This window comes from Callospermophilus lateralis, chromosome 4 (assembly GCF_048772815.1).
Source record: "Callospermophilus lateralis isolate mCalLat2 chromosome 4, mCalLat2.hap1, whole genome shotgun sequence".
Taxonomy (NCBI): Eukaryota; Metazoa; Chordata; class Mammalia; order Rodentia; family Sciuridae; genus Callospermophilus; species Callospermophilus lateralis.
The window spans coordinates 100,788,938-100,815,923 of NC_135308.1; the positions used below are offsets into that span (position 1 = coordinate 100,788,938).

At 36.0% G+C, this 26,986-nt stretch overlaps 1 protein-coding gene across 1 annotated transcript in view; it reads right to left on the reverse strand.

Annotated features, from left to right (window-relative positions):
- Slc2a13 (solute carrier family 2 member 13) overlaps positions 1-26,986 on the reverse strand; it is a 335,517-nt gene that overhangs the window by 181,138 nt on the left and 127,393 nt on the right. The window contains exon 4 of the mRNA XM_076852769.1: positions 6,827-6,935. Within this exon, the coding sequence (XP_076708884.1) occupies positions 6,827-6,935 (109 nt within the window). The remainder of the gene's footprint in view (positions 1-6,826; positions 6,936-26,986) is intronic.

Genomic DNA, 26,986 nt, shown 5'->3' on the forward strand with positions numbered 1-26,986 from the left:
AATTTTGGTTGAAGGTATAAATAAATGAGTACTTTAACATGTATTTTTTAAGATTCCTTGTCAGGACAAAATTGTATATAACCTATAAAAGAAAGTATTATATTCAAGAAAAAATAATCTCACCATTTATTATCATGAACCTCCTATATTCATTGCCTATTTTCAATAGTAGGCAATTATTATTGACCTGAATGAATTTGCTACATCCATGAAAGGTAGTAAGAAAATTCATTGCCTATATAGTGTTAACTCATTTTTTACACATATTTGAAAACACAGGGTTTTTAATCAGTGTTCTTAATGCCCTGTTGCATATGCTCTTGGCCTCACTCTTAAATCTCCTGCAGCTATCACAGGAAGGCACTACAGGATCTAGCAGTTTCTACTTCAACCCCCTTTGTCTCTCTTCTATGCTGCCTGAAAGTTCAGATATCATAAGCGACTGTGCAGGGGAACCTGGAAGATTGCATTTAACATCTGCAAGGACACCACCCCTCAGATTGAAGAGATGAGGATTGTGGGTTAATGCCCCTGGGTCATGCTGGGGCACAGCACACACTCAACCTTGCCAGGACTTACTGAGACATCCTACTGACCAGTGCACCCTTTACTCAGTTCCCTCTCCTTCTTTCCCTGCTCTCTTACTTGTGCTTCTTGGTATCACTCCAAAATATGGAATGCTGACTTAAAGGTCTGCTTATGGGGGGAGCCAAGCCAAGACAGTCATGCAAGAAGAACACAGGGGAATGGAAAGTGAAGGTTCCACCATAAACCCATCTTTCAGAGCCTTGATGTGATGTTCATAGGGATTGAGGCTTCCCTCACAATATATAATGGCAGCCAAGGAAAGCTCAATCATCTCAGGGGTAGGCACCATAATCTTGGAGAAAAGAGGCTTAACCAACTATACCACCAAAACTACTTGGGAAACAAAAATGTGTCATAATATATGTAAGAGACTGAGCATCTAGGACAATAATCAGCATGCTAAGCATTTAATAAATCCTTTAAAAATTATGTTTAACAATATATATATATATATTTTTTTTTGGTGAAAACTGATTCCATATAGTCTGATATTTTTCCATCTGAGAAAGTCTTAAAATATTTGTTTCAAGTATTTCAGCTTCTACTTAAAATTGAAACTCATTTGTTTTCTCCTTCAGATTACATTAAAACTCCATCAATTTTACTTTATAGGTCATTGAATTAAAGGCAATTAACTGGCATGCCCCAAATCCCATGGTGGAGAAACTAGTTCTCCTGATTCCTGGGTTAATATTCTCCCCATTATATTATGCTTATCTTTCAAAGGAATCAACTATGAATCCTAACATCTTCCCACTAACTCAATACTTTTCATCCAATGAGCTGCATACAGATACCATCTTGAAATACTCCACTTAGATAAGCATTTGAGCTTTCAACAGCTTCCTGAACAATGAGGAGGCAGAGAGAGAGGAAGATACTTCAGTGAGCTCACCCTGCTGTTGAGAACTGCAGAGACAACAGAACCTCATCCTTACTTCAACTTTGCAATTTGAGCGTGTATAGCCCTTATTTTTTTTCTTTCTTATTTCCTGTCACCTTTATTTTTCTCTATACTTATTATGCCTGTTTGTGCCATGTTTCCTGACTGTATGGTAATTATTTTTTTAATGCTAAGAGAGCTTGTTGGGGGTTGGGAGGATATAACATATCTAGAAATACTTCATTTACAAAATTAAATTAAGTATGATTAACATATAAATGATTCATGCAAACATCAGGCTGACTTAGCCAGAAACTCTACATCAGAGGTATAGAGCAAAAGCCTTAACTGCATATCTGAAAATTTAAGAATAAGTTCTATGATTCTTTATATGGGGACATTTTATCACTGGTCAAGCATCCCTAATCCCAAAGTCTGATGCTCCAAAACTAAAACGTTTTGAGTGTCAACATCATGCCTGTCATCAATGGAAGACTCAATACCTGACCGTGGTCAAAACACAGGTGAAAAAAAAGTGCTGCATAAAATTAACTATAGGTTATATGTATAAATGATTTTCATGTGTAGATTTGGGTTCCAGCCCCAAGACATCTCATTAAGTCTGTGCAAATATATGGACAAAGAAAATGTGGTATATATACACAATGGAATATCACTCATCAATAAAAGAGAATAAAATCACAGTATTTGCAGGCAAATGATGGAGTCAGAGAAGATAATACTAAGTGAAGTTAGCCAATCCCAAAAAACCAAATGCTGAATGTTTTCTCTGATATAAGGAGGCTGATTCATAGTAGGGTTGGGAGGGGGAATATGGGAGGAATAGAGGAACACTAGATAGGGCAGAGGGGTGGGAGAGGAAGGGAGGGGTCATGGGGGTAGAACAGATAGTGGAATGAGATGGACATGATTACCCTAAGTGTATGTATGAAGACATGAATGGTGTGAATATACTTTGTATACAACCAGATAGGAAAAACTGTGCTCTATATGTGTAATATGAATTGTAATGCATTGTGCTACAATATATAACAAATTAGAATAAAAAATATTGTTAAAAAGTATATGCAAATATAACCAAACCTGAAACAGTTCAAAATTCAGAGCATTTCTGTTTCCAAGCATTCAAATAAGGGAAACAACCTGTGTTACATAGCCATTTTAGATTTTTATCTTTGGTCAGTATTGAATTTCACCAAATTTGAATGCTCAACCTCAAACAAGCTTTAAGTATCCAGCTTAGGGCATGCTCAGTGTTTAAGACTAAAGGGCAAGCACTTGACCTGGTGTCAGAAAATTAGGGTCCACTCTTAGCTCTAAAACTTACTGTAGGATGATGAAGAAGTTAAGCCCTAGCTCCCTATCTAGTCAATAAATAGAAGAGGGGGTATCTTAGGGGTAGTGTGATTCTTAGCATATGCGAGGTCCTAGGTTCCAGCCCTACTTGACAGGATATTTTCTGATATCAGATCAAGAAAGATACAGTCTATCAATATAATTTATAGTATTATATATGTAAAGCAGTAAAATAGTTTGCTATACTGTCGTAATAAAAACAACAAATAAGAGGGGACTCAAAACAGTTTGTCCTACTTTTTCCCCCTTCTGTGAATATTTACTAATACATACTAGAATGGCACACCATTTACTCAATGGTCAATAAATAACTGCTATTAAAATATTTTCTAAGGGCCTTCACTATCCGTTGTAAATCCAAGGAAGAAATATCGCCTGAGGATTAAGGTACAGCAGTTACAAAAGTGAGAGGAAGCATCCCACACAAGATGGCAGCCTGCTCCCCACCCTTACTTGAGAGTTCATAGGAAAAGGTCAGAAGAGGAGATGAAGATGGAAGGATTATTCAGAAAGAAGAACAGCTTAAAACTAGAGAACTTTCTAAAATGACTCTATTTCCCTATAAGCCTCTAGTAAAAACAAGACTCAGAAGCTTAAAATTCTGGATTTCTTTACTAACAGATTTAAAGTGAGCCATTTAGTCATCCAGTAATCTGATACCTTCCATTTGCCATGATGGATCAATTATCTTTTTATCAGAACATACCAAAATATAGTATATTACAAGTATTTTAAAAGAAGGATGATAACAAGCCTGCAGAGAGCCCAGTTTTATGTATGTATCTACCCATCCATTCTCTCCCTCTCAGACAGACACACATACACAAACACATATGCCTTGGCTGTGGTAATGACAATGTAGGAATGGCCCATTTATTGAGAGTCACAGATAAAACTTCTTAGATGGAAAATGAAAAAATCACTAGAGTTTGGGTGACAGTGAGAATTTAAGAGTTTTCTTTACATCGATCATCATCTTCTTCATCTATTACTACTCTCCCCTTTGACACATGTGCGACAATTTATTAGTTTGTGAAATACAGTGCAATGCCGACCCTTTTATAGCAAGAAAGGTTTGCTCTATTCTTTTTTTTTTCCTATGGGTAGAGGATAATAATCTTTTTTGTTATATGCTTGAAATTACTAAATAATCAGAATGATATCAGAAAACTGACTCTTGTAAAAGTTTAACATAATGTCTCTAGTATGTAATGTTTTAAACTCAGAAATCTTTTGTTCAAAAGAATAGAGGAAGAAGAATGAGTTATCATACAAACAGAAGACATTTAGACCAACACAGACACACACCTGGAACAAAGAACGAGATAATTAAATATTTCCAGCAGAAAATACATTTTCTTGACAGAGATAAGATATTAAACAGGTCAAGGGGATAAAAATAAAGGATTCTATGAGGGAGAAAACACAACATGTTAAGATTATCTAATATAACTCTAAGGATGATTTACCTTTCAATATTTTTCTACATGATATGCCTAAGGTTTTTTCTTTGTGAGAAATACAATACAAAATACTTCATATTTCAGATTTACACAGACTTTAGAATTAAAGATGGAATTTGTAAAAGGAAATTTCAACCCTTGCCCATTATTAGAGTTGACTGGAATGGCAAAGAGCAATGACTATTTCTCATGTAAAAGGAAAAAGCCTGGAAAGAGCAAAATTTAATAGTGCTTTACATAATAAAATGTTCACAAAAACACAGCTCTGAATTATTAAAACAGCAATTTTACAATAAGAAAAATGTGACTAGCCTTTTTAACTAAAACCCCCAAAATTATTAGGCTCCAGTTATGAGATTATTTTAAACCAGAAAAAAAATTATGATATTATATACTGAATCTTCAGAACAGTGAGAAAAGATATAAACATATACACATGAACGGAGACTGGAGCAAAGAGGAGAAAGCACAGTACATGAGAGTTCCAGACTGGTAATTTTCTACCAGTAGCGTGGTCTATCACAACAACATTGACTTACATGAAATTTCACAGGCTTAGAAAATGAGAGTCTGACATTATGTATTTTGAGCGACCAAGCTACTCGCCACTTAGATATCAGATTATCCACATATCTGTCACTCTAACCTCTAGACTCTAATATCATGTCAGAGTCTTCAAGGAGCTGACTAGCTGGTTTGTACCCACCAAAAGAAATTCATTTCAACCATCATGTACTTTATTTCACTCTTCCTATTTTACAGGATTAATATTCAAATGCAAGCACAAGTTCTACAACAATACTACTTAACGTCTCGTATAGCTTGTAATAAACACAGCACATTAATGAGTACACTAAATTTTAGGGAATATTCGGATCCTTATTATCACTTCATATTTTAATAGACTGAAAAAATGAATATTTTATTAAAATTTGAAAACCTCAGCCAGCACAATTTATTACTAAGTACTGCAGATGAATTACGACAGTCATTACAACTAGGAACACATTAGATGAGCCACTACCCATTGATTGTTGACTCTGTGATTCCTATGCAAAAGGACAACAGAAAGGTACAAAGAAATTCTTCATTTTCTGTGCTTTTAAACTTGTCAAGTTTAAATGCTTAGGAAAGGGTAGAACCAAAAAAATTTCATAAATAGAACATACATTAGGTTGATCACCTCAAATATTCATACAGGGTTATCACTACACAGCATTATTTGAAAGTTTGGTGCAAGTCTTGTTGCAATTCCATGCTATGATCAAACTGGAGGTGCCAAATCCAGGGAGCAAATATGCTAGGCACTGTATCAAAATATGGGACTTAACAGGATTGATAAAGGTAGGGGAAAATGAAGTAAATGACAGAGGGAAGAAGGAAAGCGTTTTAAAAATGTAGTCTAAGAAATGCAGTCTGACAAGGTTGTAATTAATATCAAAGAAGGGTTATAGTTATAGTATAAGTACAATTCCTTAACAAATCCTGATGCAATCTAATGGGACACTGGGTCCTAATCTTTATTTTTAAAATTTATTTTAACCAATTTGTTCCCCCAAATTATCACTAAATAAGCACATCAAGCAATTTTTAAAAGAAAATATCAAATTCTCAAGTACAAATGGCTTGCCAGGGAAAATTCAATTTTATGTAACTTCTATTTTTTTTTATTTTAAATGAGTGATTATAACCAGAAGGTAGGAAGAAAAAGCCCCGAAAATGTAGCTTTTCATCCACCAACCGGCTTCTCAGAAAACTCAAAAACCTCTCTATTATTCTATCCAGAATCTTAAATCCACTCTGGTGACATATGAACCCTGTACAGTTCTTAAAAGCAATTTTAAGTTCTATATTTAATGATGAGTTTATTTAATGTGTGCTTCCTCCACGGGCCAGCATGTGTTAGGTTGGGGACCAGGTCTATTTTTTAGTACCTGCTTGTGTATCTGGTACAAATAAAACATGGTAGAGGTCACCATTCATCCCGCTCCACTCCCGACAGTCAATTTTACAGAGTACTATGAAAACTAACCAATAGGGAGTTTTTCTATTTTCCCCACCCCTTCCACTAGTGCTCTCCTCCACTTTATTTTGGTTATAATAATCATATTTTTAATATCCTCATGACATTGCATGCTAACAGAATGCCTCACATAGAAGTGAGCCATGACTGTGTGCTCAGAATCTCTGACAATGCCAGGTGACATTCTTTTGTTTTACTTTCTAACTGGCATCAAGAAATGGTTTATAAAAAAGACATAATAGTTAAAAATAAAAGGAAGTATTACTAGAGGGCATAAAATATATGAAACAAATAAAGCCAATAACATAACAAATACAACAAATCTTTTCCTTCTAGTTATAAAATATCGATTAAAAAAAACCCAATCAATCTGCCAAAAAAAGAATCCTATATATTTAATAGCAACAAATCACCAAGAGTCCTATTTCTTTTTTCCATGTAAAGTAATCCCTTCACAATCCTTTTAGTAAAAAGTCAGAAAGAAATACATACATGATGGTGTTAATGCCTGAGAGCTGTTGGAACATTTGTAGGCCACAACCCACAATTAAAGCTCGGCGAGTTGGGGGATAACTCAGCATTCTGCAGATCACAGGTCCAGCTTTTTTAAAAAAGAAAGAAAAAGAAGAAGGACATATCTATTATTTTTAGCATCCATAATAATTTTTCCAATTAGGAAAAAAATATCCCCAAATTTCTGTGCAATAAACATCAAGAAACCCAAGTACAATATCTCAATATCTTCTTTCTAAAACAGTTTTAATATGTTTTTGTTTGTTTGTTTTAGGTTAAACTAAAAGCAATGAGAGAGAATTCAAGTTAAAGCAAGTGATAAAGTGATGGGTATGAGGAAGACCTACATCATTAAAACTGTTAGAAATAATTCTTCCTTAAATCCCTACCAGCTACCTTTATTAATTACTCCCTTTGTCCTTCCACTTTCTTTGCAATTAAATATTATTTAAAATTTATCCACATAGGACCACTTACAAAGTCACTGGAAATCTGCCTTAATCAACTAAAAGAATCACATTTATTATGATTAACAAAAGAACACAATTCATTTCTTTCTATTTGACTAAAGGTAAGGAATAAAGTTTTAATATCAGACTTGGTTATAAGTTAAAAAAATAAAATTTAAAAATTAGTACCAACTATGTGTGTACATATACACAAATGAGTATTTTTTAATTCTAAATATTTCCCCCAGAGGCATTCTAATACATAAATAGGCTTTCAAAATGGCATAAATCCCTTGATCATCAAGTCAGAAGGCTAGATCAATTCTGGAGAGCCGTGGATATGTACCACTGAGGACTCCAGAAACGTGAGCAACCTTACTGTAGCCTACTGTCAGGGCATAATGAAGACAAGTATCCCTTCCATTCTAAGAAATGTCATTTTAACTTAAAAAATTTAACCATTATTCTTTAGGATGTCCTTATGAGCAAGAGTTGACTCCCAGGATCTGTTTCATTCCTGCTGTTAGAAGGGATGAGTTGAGATCAGTAGGGTGCCAATGGCTTCTTCAGGAGAGCACTCTCCTGGAGGCCACGTACTGCTGAGCCCTAAACTAAGTCAAGTATGTTAAAATTGTAGGAAGTCTCACTATTTCAGGAATCTTTTGGAAATCTAATACCCACTTTGCAGAAATGGAACAGAACGTGCTCATCTCAGCAATATATGCTAATATGAGACGGTAAGTTAGAGAGAATATTCTATCTCTACATAGGTGTGATTACAATCACAAAATTGACTTGCTGCAAATGTTTTTGCCTCAAAATGGCAAGACAGACCACAGATTAATTTCAACAAGAACTGAAGGCTATTCAAAGCTAAATAAAGTGACAGCCCATTCAGAAAGCAGGCTGAGGGTATTATAAACAACATCACTTAGATTCAAACAAGTTAATTAAAACCAAATACATCAGAAAGGCTGTGTAAGATTGGGAGATACAGAGAGCTTTCACTGCAACAATGTTGAAAATACAACTGGATGAGCTACCTAAAAGACAGGCAGATACATCCACAGAGCCATTCCAAAGAAGGAATGACATGCCATCATACAAACATAAATTAAAACTTTTGAATAAAAAAGTTCATAGTTTATATTGTGTATCATGGAAAATGTTTAAATGGCAAAACCAAGCTAAACCAAACCAAACCCTTTCTTAGTATTTAGTGACCTCTACAATGAGAAACTGACAATTCATCTTGCAAGAAATCTATTATGCTCTTTGGAGAGCCCCATCTACTTCAATATTAAATTGTTCCTTGATCTAATGGACAGGTTAGGTCACAGAGATTTTAGAGGGCAGAAAAACAAAATAACAAATTAGGATCAAAGTTTGGCTTGCTTTAGTATGAAGAGGTAAGCTATTGCATAAATGTCACAAACGTTTCTAGGTTTTTAAAATCTGGATTTTTATTTTTTATTTGCTATTGATTTGGATTTATTTGTTAACAATAAAGAACACAGTTCATTTTTTAAACTTTATTTTTTAATGGATACATTTGGTCAGGGCAATTACATGTATACATAAACAAAATTAAAGAATTTCCTGTCATTAAAATTATAATCCTAGATTTATAAGGCAGTAAAAACTGACTTAACAAATGAAAATCATCATTAATCTTCAAATTACCAAAACTATGAGGCAGAAAGAAAAAAACTCAAATTTATTAATTGGCTGAATACATCAAAATTTTACATGTCAAGCTTGACTTACTACATTTCTATTGCTTTTGTAAAAGCAAAGTATTAAAAATGCTTGCTGTATACAAATATCTCATGCTTAATTTTTTTTTCTAGTTTAAAAGAAATTTTTTATTAACCAGTATTTTTTTTTTAATTTTTTTTTAATTTTTTTTTTATTCAAAACATTACAAAGATTTCAGAATCACATCGGTTACACATCCACATTTTTACATAATACCATAATAGTAACTGTTGTATTCTGCTACCTTTCCTATCCTCTACTATCCCCCCTCCCCTCCCCTCCCATCTTCTCTCTCTACCCCATCTACTGTAATTCATTTCTCTTCTTATTTTTTTCCCATTCCCCTCACAAACTCTTATATGTAATTTTGCATAACAATGAGGGTCTCCTTTCATTTCCAAGCAATTTCCCTTTTCTCTCCCTTTCCCTCCCACTTCATGACTCTGCTTAATGTTAATCTTTTCCTCCTGCTCTTCCTCCCTGCTCTGTTCTTGGTCGCTCTCATTATATCAAAGAAGACATTTGGCATTTGTTTTTTAGGGATTGGCTAGCTTCACTTAGCATAATCTGCTCTAGTGCCATCCATTTCCCTGCAAATTCCATGATTTTGTCATTTCTTAGTGCTGTGTAGGATTCATCCCTGGGATGCAAGGCTGGTTCAATATACGGAAATCAATAAACGTTATTCACCACATCAATAGACTTAAAGATAAGAACCATATGATCATCTCAGTGGACGCAGAAAAAGCATTCGACAAAGTACAGCATCCCTTTATGTTCAAAACATTAGAAAAACTAGGGATAACAGGAACTTACCTCAAAATTATAAAAGCTATATATGCTAAGCCTCAGGCTAGCATCATTCTAAATGGAAAAAAACTGAAGGCATTCCCTCTAAAATCTGGAACAAGACAGGGATGCCCTCTCTCACCACTTCTATTCAATATAGTTCTCGAAACACTGGTCAGAGCAATTAGACAGACGAAAGAAATTAAAGGCATAAAAATAGGAAAAGAAGAACTTAAATTATCACTGTTTGCGGATGATATGATCCTATACCTAGAAGTCATGCTTAATTTTTTAAAAACATTTATGTCTCTGAAACATAGAAACTTCAACACAATAAAAACTAAAATCTCTAACCAATTAACATAGATTAGAAAGCCAAAAATACAATAAGTAGTTACAGCAATAGAGTGAAGAAACCGAAATGAGTTGATCTTTTCTTTAATTCTGAACCCTTCACAATGCTGAGATGCTAACTAACTTTCACAGGGTTGTCCAGGTTGTCCAGGCTCTGAGAACAGGCACGAAACAGACAGTCCTACAGATGTAGCATTTTCCAGGGATGGACTGACATATGCTCAGCTTCCTGAAGGCTTCTAAGTACAATTAAAAATGTGCTAAAATCCAATTTGTACAACATCTCAGCTTTTAACTTCATGTTCCAGCTAAAATGGAGGTTACAAGCTTTACCTTCCTACATGAAACTACTAGACTCATTCAAAATGCATAAAGTAACAGTTCTCATGATACTAGATAACCTGTTCCAAAGGACAGTGATATCTGAGATTCAGAAACAAAACCAATGTTGGGCCTAGGGAGGGAACTCAGTGGTAGAGCAGTTGCCTAGGGTGTGTGAAGTCCCAAGGTCAATCCCCAGTACCACAAAAACAAACAAATAAACAAATGTGGTGAATCCTCTAATGGTCCCAGCTTAATGCCACAAAAAGAATCCAGGCTGCAGCACAAGGAAGAGAGGCAGGTTGGGCTGCTAGTGTTGAGTTGAATAGATGTAAATCCAAACAGAGATGCAACAGTGCTAGCCTTCACAGGGCAGAGGAAAGAGAGTCTGAGACACAGAACTCTGGATCTTCAGAGTTTCCTTTCTGTATTCAGTTAGTACTGGTCAGTGGCCATGTGTGAGGAACCACCCCCCACCCCCAGGAGAAAGAGTCCAGGAAAAAAAAAGGGAAACCATTCCCAAGAGCTGATGCAGGGCTGTGAACAATACCTTTTCCTACCAACTAAAGTGAAAAGTCTGGAGCAAAAGAAATACTTTCAAAAGAGATTCACCTTAGCAATAGTACAAACTTAGTCCTATATTAAAGACTATCTGGTGTCATCTAAAATAGCTTGAAAGCAAGAATAAGCTGTTTCCAAGTAACTGAAAAGCATCCTAGAACAAAAGCTCAACTATAAGATAAAATTTATATCTGGCATATAATAAAAAACTACCAGGAAAAAGAGAGGACAATACCACCTATAATGATAAAGAAATCAATTCATCAAGAAGACAAACTAGTAAACACTTACACACCCACAAAGAACTTCAAAATGTATGAAACAAAAAAATCAATACAACTCCAAGGGGAAATAGATCCATAGTTATAATCCGATATTTCATCAATTTTTCTTAGTAACCAATGGAACATGCAGGCTGAAAATCAGTGAGGATATAGATTTCAATAACATTACCAATAAACTTGATCTAATAACTGACATTTAAACAGTATTCTAAATAAAAGTAGAATACATATTCTTAAATAGTAAATATATGACCTGGTGATGGTACAAGCCTGCAGTCCCAGCTATAGGGAAGTCTGAGGCAGGAGGATTGCAAGTTTGAGACAAGCCTCAGCAATTCAGTGAGACCCTCAGAAATTTAGACCCTATGTCAAAAATTAAAAAAAAAAAAAGTTTAAAAAGACTGAGATGTAGTTCAGTGGTAAGAGTGCCCCTGGATTCAAACCCTAGTACTGCACTGGAGACAGCGGGTGGTAAATGTATGGTTAACATTTTGAAACATTAATTCAAGACAGATTATATTTTAAACTCTAAAACTGGTCTTAATTAATTTAAAAGAATTCAAGTCATACAAAGACAGTTCTGTGGCTGTAACAACATTAATGCAGAAATCAGTTAGAAAACACCCCCACACTGAAAACTAAAAAACACATTTCTAAGGACCAAAGAAATAATGAAAATTAGAATATGAAACTATACAAAAATATAAAATGTATGGAATGGAATTAAAGTAGAAAAGATGAAATTTTATAGTAATAATCTTATCTTTGATCTTTTTTCGATTTTTAAAATTGTTTTTATTATCTTCCATCTTAAGCAAGCAGTAAAAGACAAGTAACACCCAAAGTAGACACAAGCTAAAAGTAATAAGATTTGAATCCATGAAATAGAAAAGAAAAAAATCAATGAAACTGAAACCTGATTCTCTGAAAAAATAACTAAAATTGATAAGCTTCAAACCAGTCTGCAGCTAGCGCTAAATGCATGTGTCCTTATAAGAGATTGGCGAGTTCAAGACAGAAGAGGAGAAGGCAAATACGGAGACTGGACTGATGTGGACACAAGCCAAGCAATGCTGGCTACTATCAAAGCTGGACAGGTCAAGGAACAGATTGTCCTTTAGAGCTCCCACAGGGAGTGCAGGTCTAGTGACACAATGATTTCAACATGAACCTGTGGTCATGAGAATTGTGAAAGAACAAATGCCAAATTTTTATGTGACAAACTTTGCTGTAATTTGTTACAGCAGCCATTGAAAACTAATACATAGAAAGACTGGGGGAAAATGAGAGAAGACAAAGTTGATCATTATCAGGAATAAGAGTGATGGATTCAATACAGACATTAAAAAATAAGAGAATCCCATAAATGACTTTGTGCCATCCAATATGTCTTAAATGCAATAGACATGTTCGCTAAAATATGAATTTTCCTGAAGTTCATTCAAGAAAAAATAGATAGCCTGAGTAGCCAGGCCTAAAAGTTATTAAAAATAATGAGCTTGTTATTTACAACAACAACAAAAAGTTCTTCTCCCAAAGTAAACTCCAAGTGGAAACAGCTTCACAGAAAGCAGGCTGGTGGGTGCTGTGAGGAGAGAGATTATAAAGGGGCACTTTTGGGGACCGAGAGTTGTGTTCAATCTCTTGATAATGGAAGGTGCTATTTCATATGTCAAAACTTAACCAGGATATATACCTTAATTATGTTTTGTTTGCTGCACATATATTATACCTCAATAGAGCTGGTTAAAAAATAACAGCAACAACAAAAAATAAACAAAAAATAAACTTTGCCAGTATAGGGAACTCTAGACACCAGGAGGGCTGATGTGGCATAAAAGGGTGAAGAAAAAATCCAGGAGATTATAACCTTTACTCACATAAGTGGACAAGTGTTTGCAAATGAGCAGCAACAATGCTTGATTAAACTGGACCAATGAAGTTTGTTGCAAGATTGCTGAGTGAGAACTGCCAAGGGTGGAGGACCATCCAAATTTCTTCAAGGTTTTGCTAGCTCTTATACCTCCCTTTCTTTTTATTTCATTTAAGGATTTTTACCCTGTACTAAAGAAAAGTTAAGAAAAAGTAAGTAGAACACTTTATGACTAACGAATTATAAGATACCAACTGTGGGAGGCTTCCCCACTGAGGACTGACTTCACAGATTGAATTTTTTGTAATAAGTAAAGATGCCTCTGTGGAGAAAGCAGGGGCTTTCCTGAGAGCAACATAATCACTGCTCAGCTTCAAATATTACTCTTCCCAATTCCCAAGTTAAGGCCCTGTGATCAGGCTGCAATTAAACTCAGCAAGGTCCCAAACACCAGGGTCCTCTCCTAAAGGCAGCCTGCCAAGGTCATTCTCACACCCTGCAGGCCTGCAGAAAGAAGAGGCAAGGTGTGGCCACAGGGACGCAAATATTCAATGAGCATTTCAAGATTTTCTTTTTGTGCCACACCCCCACCACCCGGCCCAACTCAGCAGCCAAGAAAGCCTGATATTCTGATATCTAGCTACCAATCAGCATGTTTGGGGGGCAGTTATAATTTAATACATCTATTAATCAGAAGAACATTAAGCCTCTGTTCAAAGCTCAACCGATCTTATAAATTTCAATGGCTTTTCATGCCTTCTGAACCACTTCTGTTACCATACTTCTAACAAAGTAATAAGGAAGCACAAAGGTTGCTATTCTGGTTTTAGAAATGTGAAAACTAAGCCCAGAGGGAAAAGGGCAAACTCCCAAGATCACAAACTAAACGTGAAGCAGGGCTCGAACTTGAGCTAATGTCTAGCCCATGCCATCATGTCAAGAAATTCTGTATACACACTTAAGGAAGCTGATTTCCCTTAGCATTTATGAACAGTGTGAGCAACATCCCACAAAAAAAAAAAAGAGGCACTTCCAAGTTAAAAGAATGAGCATACTCTGCTCCTTACAACTTTGATGGCTCAACTTTTTCTTCATCTTCCTTTAAGCTATATCTGCCATGATAACCAGCCTCAATTCTAAAGTTATCTATTTCTAAACATTCAGTTCACTCTACACTCCTTCTCTTCTCACATGCCAGACTTGGACATTGCTCGAGAATTAGAAAAATGGATCACACTGATTTCAGGGCAAATTCCACATACCTAATAGCAATCAGACCAGCCATGCCACCATGGGAGACTTTCCAATCATCTCTGATTGGCTCCCAATCATAGTCTCACAAACTTCAGTTTAAACATTCCACCTCCTTCGGCTTCCCTTGCTCTCTCCTGCCTTTTCTCCTGTCTCTCTGTGCATTCCCTGGCCTACTTGGCATAGCTGGAATGCCTACCTTAGTCTACTCTGTGCTAAGTACAGAACATGAGGCAGGCATGCCTCCGAGGAGCTTATGATATTGGGTAGAAGAGAAATCACCCACAGAAATAGAACAAGCTTCACCACAATGGGATAAATTACTCTAACTGTGCTATGGGTGCATATGAGATTAAAGTACAGAGAAGAACCCAAAAGGGCATGCCACCTCAACTACATACAAAACAGAAGTTGTCACTCCTTACCTCAAGCTTGTCCTTACCCTACAATATCTAATTTCACAGTAACTCAAGAACTGTGGCTTTTGACTATTAATTTTCTCTTTCTACTTCCCATATCGAATAGATTGTCAAATTTTAATTAGAATTAATATATGTGTGTCTAATTCCTTCCACAAAACGTCAAAAGGATTACTCCTGTTCTGCACCTGTGCCCTCTCTGTCTCCCACCTCTCCACTGCCAGGGAGGGGGCAGTCATCCGTCTCCATGATGAGCCAGTGCATGGCAGACTAAAGTGCTCACACAGATCAGGGCTGACACACCAACTCCAATGAGAGCCTTTCTCAGCCTCATCTATACCGAAGTACTATGCATCATGGGGAATGGAGAATGCTGCCCTTTCACACTGCTGTCCCCTATCTACTACCGCACAAACCCATCAGGACCTGTTTCATGAGGGGAGTACTACAGTCCCAGCCTATCTTTCAAGATTAATTTCACACTCCTTCTCCAGTAAGCAATGCTCTAAAGAAGCTCGATATTTCTATAATTGTGTCTCTTACAATGTTCTGCTTAGGATTTTACCCTTCTGATAGTGGACGGCTGGTCATTTCCTATGATGCCCTTGTTCATGGCTAATTCGTTTTGTGGGTTGTATACCTGATCTCTCTTCCACATTGGATTATATTGGGCACCTGGCTTAGGTTTTGTCCATTTCATCATTTCACTTCTCACAGTACCTCGCCCAGGATCATGCAAATAGAAGATAGTCAATAAAAAAATAATAAGGAAGAAAAGGGGGAGAAAGAAATGCCAGAGTAAATATGGTCATTGAGAGCTCAGAGATGAAGCAATTTGAGTACACTCCAAGTTGCTAAACAATGTTGTGATTAATTATAAACTACCACTAAGATCCTGAGCACACCCATGCTGTTTTCCTCTTCAATATGCAGCAGATGATGTTTGTGATTACAAGCTGGTGCTTGGCACATGCTCTGTTTAGAAGAATGGACTGCTGCTATTGATAAATTCAACCCCATGTGGTTCAATCATTCCTTCACAGTCTGGCATTTATGCCAATACATTCTGAAATCCTCCGAGGCAATCAATTTGCCAAGATGCTGTGATGGGTTGGTTGTCTGTAGCCGCGTGCTTGTGAGCCGATCATGGTACATTAGGGCCTATATGCAATGACTACGTTAATCTAGTCATTAGTATTTCAGGTTGCCAAAGAAAAGACTTTCTTCCCACTTATAAAAGTGGAGGTTGACATGGATAATACTACCAAAATACTGTTTTTTCAGAAACCTTGTTCCATTACTATCAAGACTTCAGTCTAAAGTCTAAAATATGTCCTTTGTCCAAGGTATCTATATATAAATGAAGGAGTAGCATCCTCCAGCCCAACAATTCTCAAATGAGAAAACTACAAGCTTCATATCACCCATGGGAGTCTAGGGTATGTAGAATCCTGCTCCAGAGAACCTTTCTTGAGCAAAAAGAGACATTGTTTTTCTTAAATAAATGAGTCATTTTCTTAAACAACTATACTCTTAACATTAAATTTTTCTGTGAACAAAGTAATTTTTAAACAAAAGGACAGATACTCTCAACTTCATAATGTTCTGACAATAACTCTATCAACTATCTTTCTTAGTAATGTAATAAAAAGGTTTTTCATCTACCCAGTTTTAAACAGATATTGCATGCTAGGAAGTAAAAACATATATGACTTACATCTCCTAAAGGCTATACAACCTCAAGCAGTGTTGAATAGTACAGTTTCTCTAAATCAGGGGAAAATACTTGAACTGAACTCAGCTTTTCAGTACCTAAGTGACACCTGAGCAAATTCCTTACCCTGAGTTCCATGTACTTCATGTGATGACATCTATTTATTTACAGGTAGGTCTGTTTTGATAATTGAAGGTGGTAGCTCATGTGAAGTACACCCACTATAACTTAGATTCTAAGGCTATAATGTGATTCATTAGCTCTCTAGTAAAAGTTCTCCAAATTTGAATAAAACTTGAAAGATTTATATAAAAATTATTCAATAAATTACATGCTTTTCTTCTCTGTAAGCAAATAAACAGTCTTTAATTCTAGGGTTCCAAAAAATAACTCAATTTATTAAAAAATAAGTGTATTCTGGAATTATAACATCTACTTTTATAGTTAATAGAACACTCCTCCACAGATTATTACTAAACATCAGGTGATAAATGAACAAGATCTGTACTACAGGCTCTATAATAAATCAGAGTTCTATCAAATTCAATGATGCCTATTGCCAAAGTACTCATACAATCATTGGTAAATCAGATTTATTCCCTTCCCCTGCCTTCATCATACATCACATGTAGATTCCCAAGAAATCAAGCATTGTATCTCTATATATCCAGATACTACATCTCTATCAGATTAGAATATGTTGAAATATATAGACTATGCTTGAAAATATAACTATTTGCTCAGCTGAAAAACTGTGCTCATGTAGACAGTTGAATTTTATGTGAATATCTAAACAATAAATATTCTATTTGCATCATATTCCCTTTTTAAATTCAGGCATTCAACAATTAAGTACTACTGATAATTAAGGTAAAAACATAACAATGATCATTCTGTATTTAGCTTTACATGTGATAGTTACCATGAATAAAAATTCCAAAAATGATTTAAAAAATCAGCCTAAATTAAGTGCCCTCTGATCTTATGGTGGGGCAGAGTATCTTAAAAGAAAAAATTGCAACTATTCCACCAGATTCTAAGAGTATGACTGCTGCAAACAGATGAGGTACCCAACGTATAACATCTTAAAGAAGCATGGTTCTAGAGAATCATAAATTATTCCCAGGAACTAGATATAAAAATGGATCAAATAAAGGCTAGAAATGTATTTTCCAATTCCAAATAGTTCTTTTTCGGATTATATTTTCCCATTCTTGTATTACCTCCACACCACAGACAGACAGACACACACACACACACACACACACACACACACACACGTAGTAAAGAAAATGTTCTCAGGGCATGTAGTGTAGCTGACTAGTAGAAAACTTGCCAGGGATGTGTCAGGGCCTCAATTCCACCCCAAATCCATAAAACACACACACACACACACACACACACACACACACATACACAGAGTCATCTATGCATTAAAAAATAAATAAAAGTGATAGTCCTTAAATGCAGAGTAAGAAATACAGAAATTCTATAAACGTGGTGGTGCCCAGTTCTAAAAGATGTGGGATATACAGAAAAGAAGCACTGCTTTGAAAGTATGGGTTTTCTGCTACTCTCACCTTTCACTGAGGAAAAGTACAACTCCTAAAAAAAAAAAAAAGTAAGGAGAAATACTTATGGCAGAATGTAAATAAGGTCAGAAGTTGAAACACAGCAGAATGTAAATGCTGTTCAAAAGTATTAGTACAATAACTGTGCCTTCCATTTGTTGAGCAATGCTAGGCCACGTGAGATTAAAATATGTCTTTGTGCCATAAACATAAAAGACAGAGCCTACAAAGGAAATCCATAAATGTTTGGTCACTATATACAAGAGGATTGAGGCAAGAGAATTGTGACATCTGGAAGTCACAAGATGAAAGGTGGATTTTAGAATCTATTTTGTTTATAATGGCAATCCCAAAATATCCAGGAGCACAGCATATGCATCACATAAATCTCCTCCTTTAATGCTGACACACCAGCTATCTTGGCAATATCTCTTTTGACCAAAGTTCTCAGTTGCTGGGGACTTTGGCTATCGCTAGAAAAGGATACCATCTCCTCTGCAAACCCCAGAGGAAGGGGCTGAGCTACAGAGCAAGTAAAAAATTAGAACCTGGAATTCTATATAGAACAACAACAACAACAACAAAAAAGACTTTTATTAAATAAGCTATTTTGGCCTTTTCTCTTAATTTCTTAATTTGCAAATTTTGAGAAGAAACAAGCACCAATAAAATGTCCAGAAACAAATGACAAAATACAATCACAGTATTTCTTACATCTGATAAAACTTACATCCCAGAAAAACTTCACTTCAATACATTAACTCTGCTTCCAGAAAGATGTGTTAAGAGCAGCAGAATACCAGGACAACCCTGCTAATCTTCTTTTCCCCCAAAGAGTTAACGAGTTTATTTAGCACTTGGCTAAATAAATGTTTCCTCATGAGATCAATACCTAATATAAATCCATACTGAAAAGCAAGTCTATTAACGAGTTGATACACCAATTTTTAAAACGCTATTGAATTTCTATACATGATTGATTATTTTTATTGTAGATAAAACTGTAAATTTTCTGTTATGATTCACCTTGTTACATTTAGCCAAACTAAAAAGTACAAAGTAAGATAACTGTATCTAGTGGGAGAGACTGAGAAATCTGAATAGGTTCAAATTATTTAAAAAAAAAAAATACTACTTATAAATCTAACTCAGAATTAGATTATTTTCTAATTTCCTTACCAAGAAACGCAATTATGATTTCAAAATCTAATTTTCCCTAACTTTGACATGTATACATCATGATACACACTAGAGTGTGGCTCTGCTTATTAAGGGACAGGGTTTAGGTTTAGTCATGGCATTATAAAGATTAGTTCAGAAATCTCAGTGACCTTTAATGGTAGAGTGTTAGTTTCAGAGGCCTTGGCCCAGGAGGGTCATTTCATCCAGGATCACAATTGCACTGGATTTGAAGACAAACCTAAGATATATCACTACTCCTGAAACACAATTCATCACAGAGCAAATTCCAATAAAATCCTACTACAACAAAGGGCCAGTGAAGGAAAACTAAAGCTCTCAAAGAATATTTAGAATCCAGAAGTATTAGTTTTAGACACATGGCATATCCCTTGAGTGCCAGATTAAAACCGAACTTGGACACAAAAGATCTGCTGGCACAACACATCCATGGCAAGCAGGCCTGCCTGCCTACAATGTGGGTGTTAAAAATCTCCCTTTTTCTCTGGCATGTACTCACATACACAGTGGGGATGCAGTGACAGGCACCACCATCATGGAGTCTCTTTTTACTTGAGACCTTCACTTTCTGAATCACTCAGGAGACCCCTTTTCTCCACTCTGACCTCGATGAGGGAAATGAAGGTACAAATACATTTGTTCCTTGCTACAATTCTGTTCCTTCTCCCGTGTTTTTAATTCATAGACACATGTCTACAAATCTAAATGTTCTGAAAAACTGGCAGAATTTCAATTGAGAACAATTAGTGGCAGGAAATGGGAGAAGTGAGTTATGCACATCCTACTCCAGAAAGGGTACAGTAGGAATTTTTAAAAAAATGGTATTTGATGAGCATATCCAGCAGACAGCCAGTATTCTGCAGTGATTGCTAGTCTGAGAAAAGATGCATCCACCTGATGGGTATTCCTTTTGATCATTCCCCAAGCATTTCCACTAAATCCATTTTGATGACCATAGCACAGGACAGCTTTTGTGCATTACCTACTCTATGCAAGGACTGGGCAAGGAGAATTCCAAGTCACTTCTCCAGAGGCTTTTGCTTCTAAATATCCATGTGTATATAACCTTATTTCCTTGGCATTTTTGTTTTTAACTTGTGATTGTTTTTCATTAGGCAGATCCTTCTAATCTCCTAACATCACAAGAATCATAATTTTACTTGATATGGTTTGTGATGCTCTTCTGGATAAATATGGCTCTCTAGGGATGAGGTCAGTATTTGAAAATCTACATATGGCAGTTTTATTTTGAGGCATGTCTGCAGTTACCATATGGTCAATGGCAATTTGTGAAGGGAGTCAGGATGTGTCTATTTAAAATGCTGACTGAATTTTGAGTTTTTACTTAGCAATGCTTTGATCCAGCTGCTTTTTTTGAATGCCAAATCTCAGTCTTTTAAAACTTCAATCTGCCCACTGTACTGCAAGATTCAATTACAAAACAAAAATCATTTTATATATTTTCATTGATTAAATTTCAGTTATACACCTACGGAAAGTACAGCATTATATTACCAGAGATGTAGGTATGATTCTTTTCTTTCCATTAGACTTGTTCTTAAATTTTTTAGAATATATTCTAGTATGGCTCATGGTCACGTTTTTTTTCTTACGACCCTCTGAATGTACAATTTAGACAGAAGTAAGGAAATACATAACTGAATGCACTTCAAGGATGTTTCAGAACATCCTGTCCTCTGAAGACCCTTCAAAAAACATCAAGATCGTATGAATCCTTTGAATGAAACTCTTCTAGCAACATTTGCATTAAAAATATATGGCTCCCTATGTGAAATATAGCCATGATTTAACTGTTATGTAGGAGTATTAAAAAATGTTCTATTTGAGTAAAGCATGTGGCTATTAAAATTATTCCCATTCATTATTCATCAAGTTACTATAAATGTTTCAGAAAAATAGTGAAGACCCATTTTCTACCACTTTTCTAAAAAGTACTATTCATAAATATTCTATTTGGCCTATCGGTATAAAGCCCTTTCTCTTTATTGTCTTATACCCATTTGCTCTTTTAATGAAAGGAGGAAAGGAGAAGAGAAGGAAATTACATCTGTGGGAGTTGAATGGCTGTAAAAGGGCAAGGCAAGCTAAATTAGTTCTAACACAACAAAGAACTGACATATTTAAAATTAAAAAATGGCATCTACATAACCTCAAAAATCTGTTATAAACATGGTATTTTGATCTAAGGAGCCATGACTTGGATTCCCTCTCCACGCATAATTTTATCTCACTTTGCAAATTACTTCAAAATCTTGAACACTTCAGAAGCCAGAAGCCTTGTGATGTTGATTCCCATAACTCCCCTCCCTTCCAGCACAGTCTCTAGCTGTCCTTCCCTTCCAGCCCAGTCAGAGGAGGGACCCATCTCTCCTAGTCTCCATGTTACTGTGTACTTCTTCCCCTGGGATCTTGCACGTTGTTATTTCCTTTTCTTCCCTTCCAACTAATCTCTCTATCCAACTCTACCAACCTACAACTCTGTCACCTTTACACTTTCTGAAAGAGGTTTACACATACTTTGTTTCTGCCATTTTACTTTCTACGCCTCCCAACTCCACCAATTCTATTGAAAAAACTCTCTCAAAATGTCACTTAATTCTAACTGCCAAGATTCATTGTGAAGTCATCATTTTCCTTTATCTCTTTACCATTCATACCATTAAACAATTCAATTTTAAAACTCTTCCATCCCTTGCATTCTCTGATACACAGAATTTTATTTCTCCTCTAAACATTTCTTTGTTACATTTTAGTGACCTTGTTGGAGTTTGTTCTTCTGTTATCCTTAATGAAGGCATTCTCCAAAGTTTTGTGCTCCCAGTTCCTATACCCTGTACCATATACTCTGCATTCTGTTACAAGGTCAGCCTCTTTACACTTGTTCTGGATCCTGCCTTTGGAGAACAATGCTCTTATAATGATAATCCACCCATCCATACCAATGTCAACTTATCTATTGAACCTTTCCCATTAGCATATAATCTTGATATAGTATTGGTACTATATGGTAAAATAAAACCCAAAAGTCAACTTTTTAAAACCTGTATCATCCTCCAGTTCCTACCTAATTTTCTTGAATTGGTTTAAAATAGAAAATACACTTAAAAGTAATCTGTTCCTATTACGTCTACTTCCTTACCTCTTGCTATATTCGTGACCTCATTCTCAGCAGGCTCTCATCTCTACTAATCCATGAAAACTGTTTTTATCAAGGTCTCCAGTCACCTCTTCTTTGAAAACTCAATGACTGTTATGGTTTACGTATGAGTTCTTCGCCCAAAGCTCATTTATGAGATGATGTAAGAAGGTGCAATGATTAGATTATAAGAAACATAAACCAACAGTGGATTGATCCAATGATATGGATTAACTGGGTAGTAACTATAGGCAGATAGGCTGTGACTAGAGGGAATAGGTCACTGGTGGGGGTGTGCCTTTGAGATGTGTGTTTTTTCCCCCTGGACAGCAGAACTGTTTCTTTGATTCCTGGTTGCCATGCCCTGAGTTGGCTTCCTCTTTCATACTCTGCAGTCATGATATGCTACCTCACTTCAGGCCCAGAGCTATGTGGTCAGCCATCTATGTACTGAGACTTCTGAAACCATGAGCCCCAAGTAAACTTTCCATCCTCTAAATTATTCTTGTCAGATATTTTTGGTCCGAGATGAAAAAGTTAACACAATGATCAAATCTCTGCTCTCTCCTAAGCTAAGAGCAACACAGAATCAGTGGCTTCCTCCTCATACCCAGAAACACTACTCTCACTAACTTCCAAGAACCATTTTCTCCTGTTTTTGTTTTTGTTTTCCTATATCACTGGATGCTTTTGTTCAGTCTCCTCTGCTTTGTCTATCTCTCCCTCCTGACTTCCAAAATTTGAAATGCCTCAGGGCCTAGATGATACCTTCTCTTCTCATATATGCATGCCCCATGAATCTCCTCCAACTCCAGGCCTCGTAAATGAACACTGTCACATCAGTGTCTCCTCTAAGCCCTTTACTCACATACTCAACTTCTGACTGCACACCTGCATACAGATATACAAATCATACTAGCCAAAACAGTACTCTTGACCCCCTCAGCAATCCACTGGTCCTTCTGCATCCCCATTTTTCAATAAATAAGCCCCCACTCACCCAGCTGCTTCTACAAGTATCCATTTTTCTCATGCCCATTTACCTATCCACTTAGCCTTTGATTATTATATGTATGTCCCTTAGTGGACTCTAATTCCCATACAGCTAGGGTCCTCCATTGTAATTTTATCCCTAAATTGATCTGTAACTTACCTATTTATTGAAAGAATTTTTTCTGCTTCAAAAACTACAACTGCTTTTCACTAAAAGGCACATTTCCAAAGAATTCTGTCTGATCTTTTCCAGGATCCGACAGTGGGAAAGGCATGTGCTATGGAATTGGACATGACTCAGATTCTACAGGAGCTCTGCTCTGCCAACCCTATCACCCCATCTCCACCACCAGCACCATTATCTTCATTATCAACAAGATTTATTCAGCACTTACCATATTCTACAAACCAAGTTAATGTCTTTATACACATTGTTTAACTCTCACAAACACATATGGGGCCAGGATTACCATTCCTACCTTACAGATGATGTTTACAGAGATCACAGAACTGCTAAGTAGAATAGCTAGAACTCAGGTGAACATCTTACTCCAAAGCCCTTCTAATTTCTTCTCCAGCAATCCTAGTTCAACAACTTGTCTAAAATTGCCCACAAAGTTATTAACAGCATACGGAACATGTGATCTCAACCCACATTCAAAATAATATGCTGCACATTGCCAGTGTTCTCATTTGTAAAACAGGGTGATGACATAAACCAGAAGGATGTGTACATACTCCCTGTACCAGGCAGCCACACCACAGCTGCCAGTTCCTTTCCCAAGTTCTGATGCTTAAATGCACTTGACCACATTTTTTTAAAGTTCACATTGTTGACAAAGAATTTTCTTATTTCCTCTGTTACCTTCTGCTACTTTTGAAGCACTTCTTAATCAATGATCTAAACATAGGGGCTGAGGTTGTAGCTCAGTGGTAGAGCAGTGTGGTATGTGTGAGACACCGTGGGTTTGACTCCCAGCACCACATATAAATTAATAAATAAATGTCCGTCAACAACTAAAAATTATATTAAAAATCTAAATGTAAATACTATAAAATTATTGTATATGTTCAAAATTATTAAAGAATCACTTTGCACAAGTCTAGAAAATGGCTTGAAGCAATAATGAATATCACTGAATATCAGTGTAAATTGAGTTTTACACTATGAAGTTTGATAAATAATTCCTGTTTCCCTTATGTGTTTATATATCAAATTTTCCTTGTAAATACTTTTAAGTTTTCACAGACCACTTACAGGAAAAATTAATTTCTGATGTCAAAACTCAAATATTTTACTTTCAGAGAATTTTATGTGTTATAACTAAATTATTTCACTTGATTATGCTGTACCATTCAGGGATTTTGAAGTTCAAACTAAAGCAAAAGGCATGGGCTGGGGATGTGGCTCAAGCGGTAGTGCGCTCACCTGGCATGGGTGCGGCCCAGGTTGTACGGCCCAGGTTGTGCGGCCCAGGTTCGATCCTCAGCACCACATACAAAGAAAGATGTTGTGTCCACCGATAACTAAAAATAAATATTAAAAATTCTCTCTCTTTAAAAAAAAAAAAAAAGCATGCATTCTTCAACATTTTGCCTTTATGTCACCCAATACTTTTGCTATGCCTGGAAAGGGCTGAACTCATTATGGTGGTCCTGTATGAAAATGGTCCAGTTTAGATAGGCAATCATGCAATAAAGAGATCTGGAAGGCGAATTTCACTTAGGCAAACTGTATATATTAAATCCTAATTTTAAAAAATTGTGATGGGGCTGGGTATGGTGGTGCCCTTCTGTAACCCAGCTACCCAGACACTGAGACATGAGCATGGTTACTAAGTTCGAGACCACCCTGGGCAACTTAGTAAGACCATAACTCAAAATAAAAATTGTCTAGAAGACCTGGGTATGCAGATCAGTGAAATAGTGCTTGCCTGGTATATACAAGGTCCTGGGTTAAATCCCTAGTACTACACACACACACACACACACAGTGGAGGTGAGAAATTTCCCTTTTCGGGGCTGGGATTGTGGCTCAGTGGGAGAGTGCTCCCCTAGCACAGGCGAGAGCTGGGTTCGATCCTCAGCACCACATAAAAATAAAGGCATTGTGTTGTGTCCATCTACACCTAAAAATAAAATATTAAAAAAAAGAAATTTCTCTTTTCACCTAACTTCATTTGCTAATTTGATATTTAATAGTTAAAAAAATAATAACAGGAGGAAACTGAGAAAATTTTCTATTCCCTTATATTAAACCAAATTATTTTAACTATGTACATTTATTTTTAAGACAATCTATTTATACTAAGAATCCCATACAAAAAGAATATTGACATAAGAAACTTTATTCAAGTGACAACTTAGATAATACCTATTTTTTTTTTTTTTACCAGATTTGTGTTACTACTTGGTAGTAGATATTTTTCAAACATCTCCATGGCAAGCCCCATTAATTCTAATTGAAGTTTCCCATTCCTAGCTTATCTTTGGCAGAAGAAAAAAAAAAACAGGTTAGAGATTGCAGCCAAACATAAGATTTCCCAGAGGCAATCTGGAAAGGAGTTATAAGAATTCAAGTAAGCCACCTGTCTGAAGATTTATTTATTTAATCAGGATAGCTTTCCAAACTTCAAACAACTTCACGCACACAACAGATCACTCTGTAAAAGTGACTGTTTTTATTTCACTTCCTATTAACATGCATAACAAGTGGATACAGGCACTCTGAAGAGCCAAAGGACATAAATGTTCAATAATGTAAACTTGCTTATGAATCTGGAGTGATAAATAAATGTCAAACTGTATTCTTAAATTTAGAAACCCTAAACAGTTATGGGTACTAATAACAGACGAGGAGTGCTCCTTTCTAGGTTAAGAGTGCAAATACAATAACTCATATATCTGAATAATGATACCACCATTCAGAAATGTAAATCACAGAGAAAGCACTATTGTTATAGAGTATTAACTGTGCTCAGGATTTCATTTTCTGACTTCTAACAGGGCTAAAAATGGGCCTGAGAAGAGCTTCTACCTTAAAGATTCACGCCTGGCACCAATTATGATAGCACTTGGCAAGCTCAGGGACATAACTGCCCCCATAAACAATATTCAAGATAAGTGAGTGGTGGCAAGTTATTTCATTTCTTCATATGCCACCAACTTTCTGGTTACCACCAAAAGTAATTCATTATCCTCAGCAGGTCTGTGCATGAACAGATAATTAAGAGAAAGAAGACACGGTCCTTACACCCTAAAAAAGTTACATGGTAGATGGCACTTACCAGAATAGACTAGGATAAGTACCACTGGGGTAAACTCACCAGAGGGCTCAGAACGAGAGGTGTATTCTAGCTGAAGTAGATCACATGCGAGCACATTTATTAGTTCCATTATAAATTTCATGATAAAGTCATTATTTTTCATGTTACTTCTGATATTT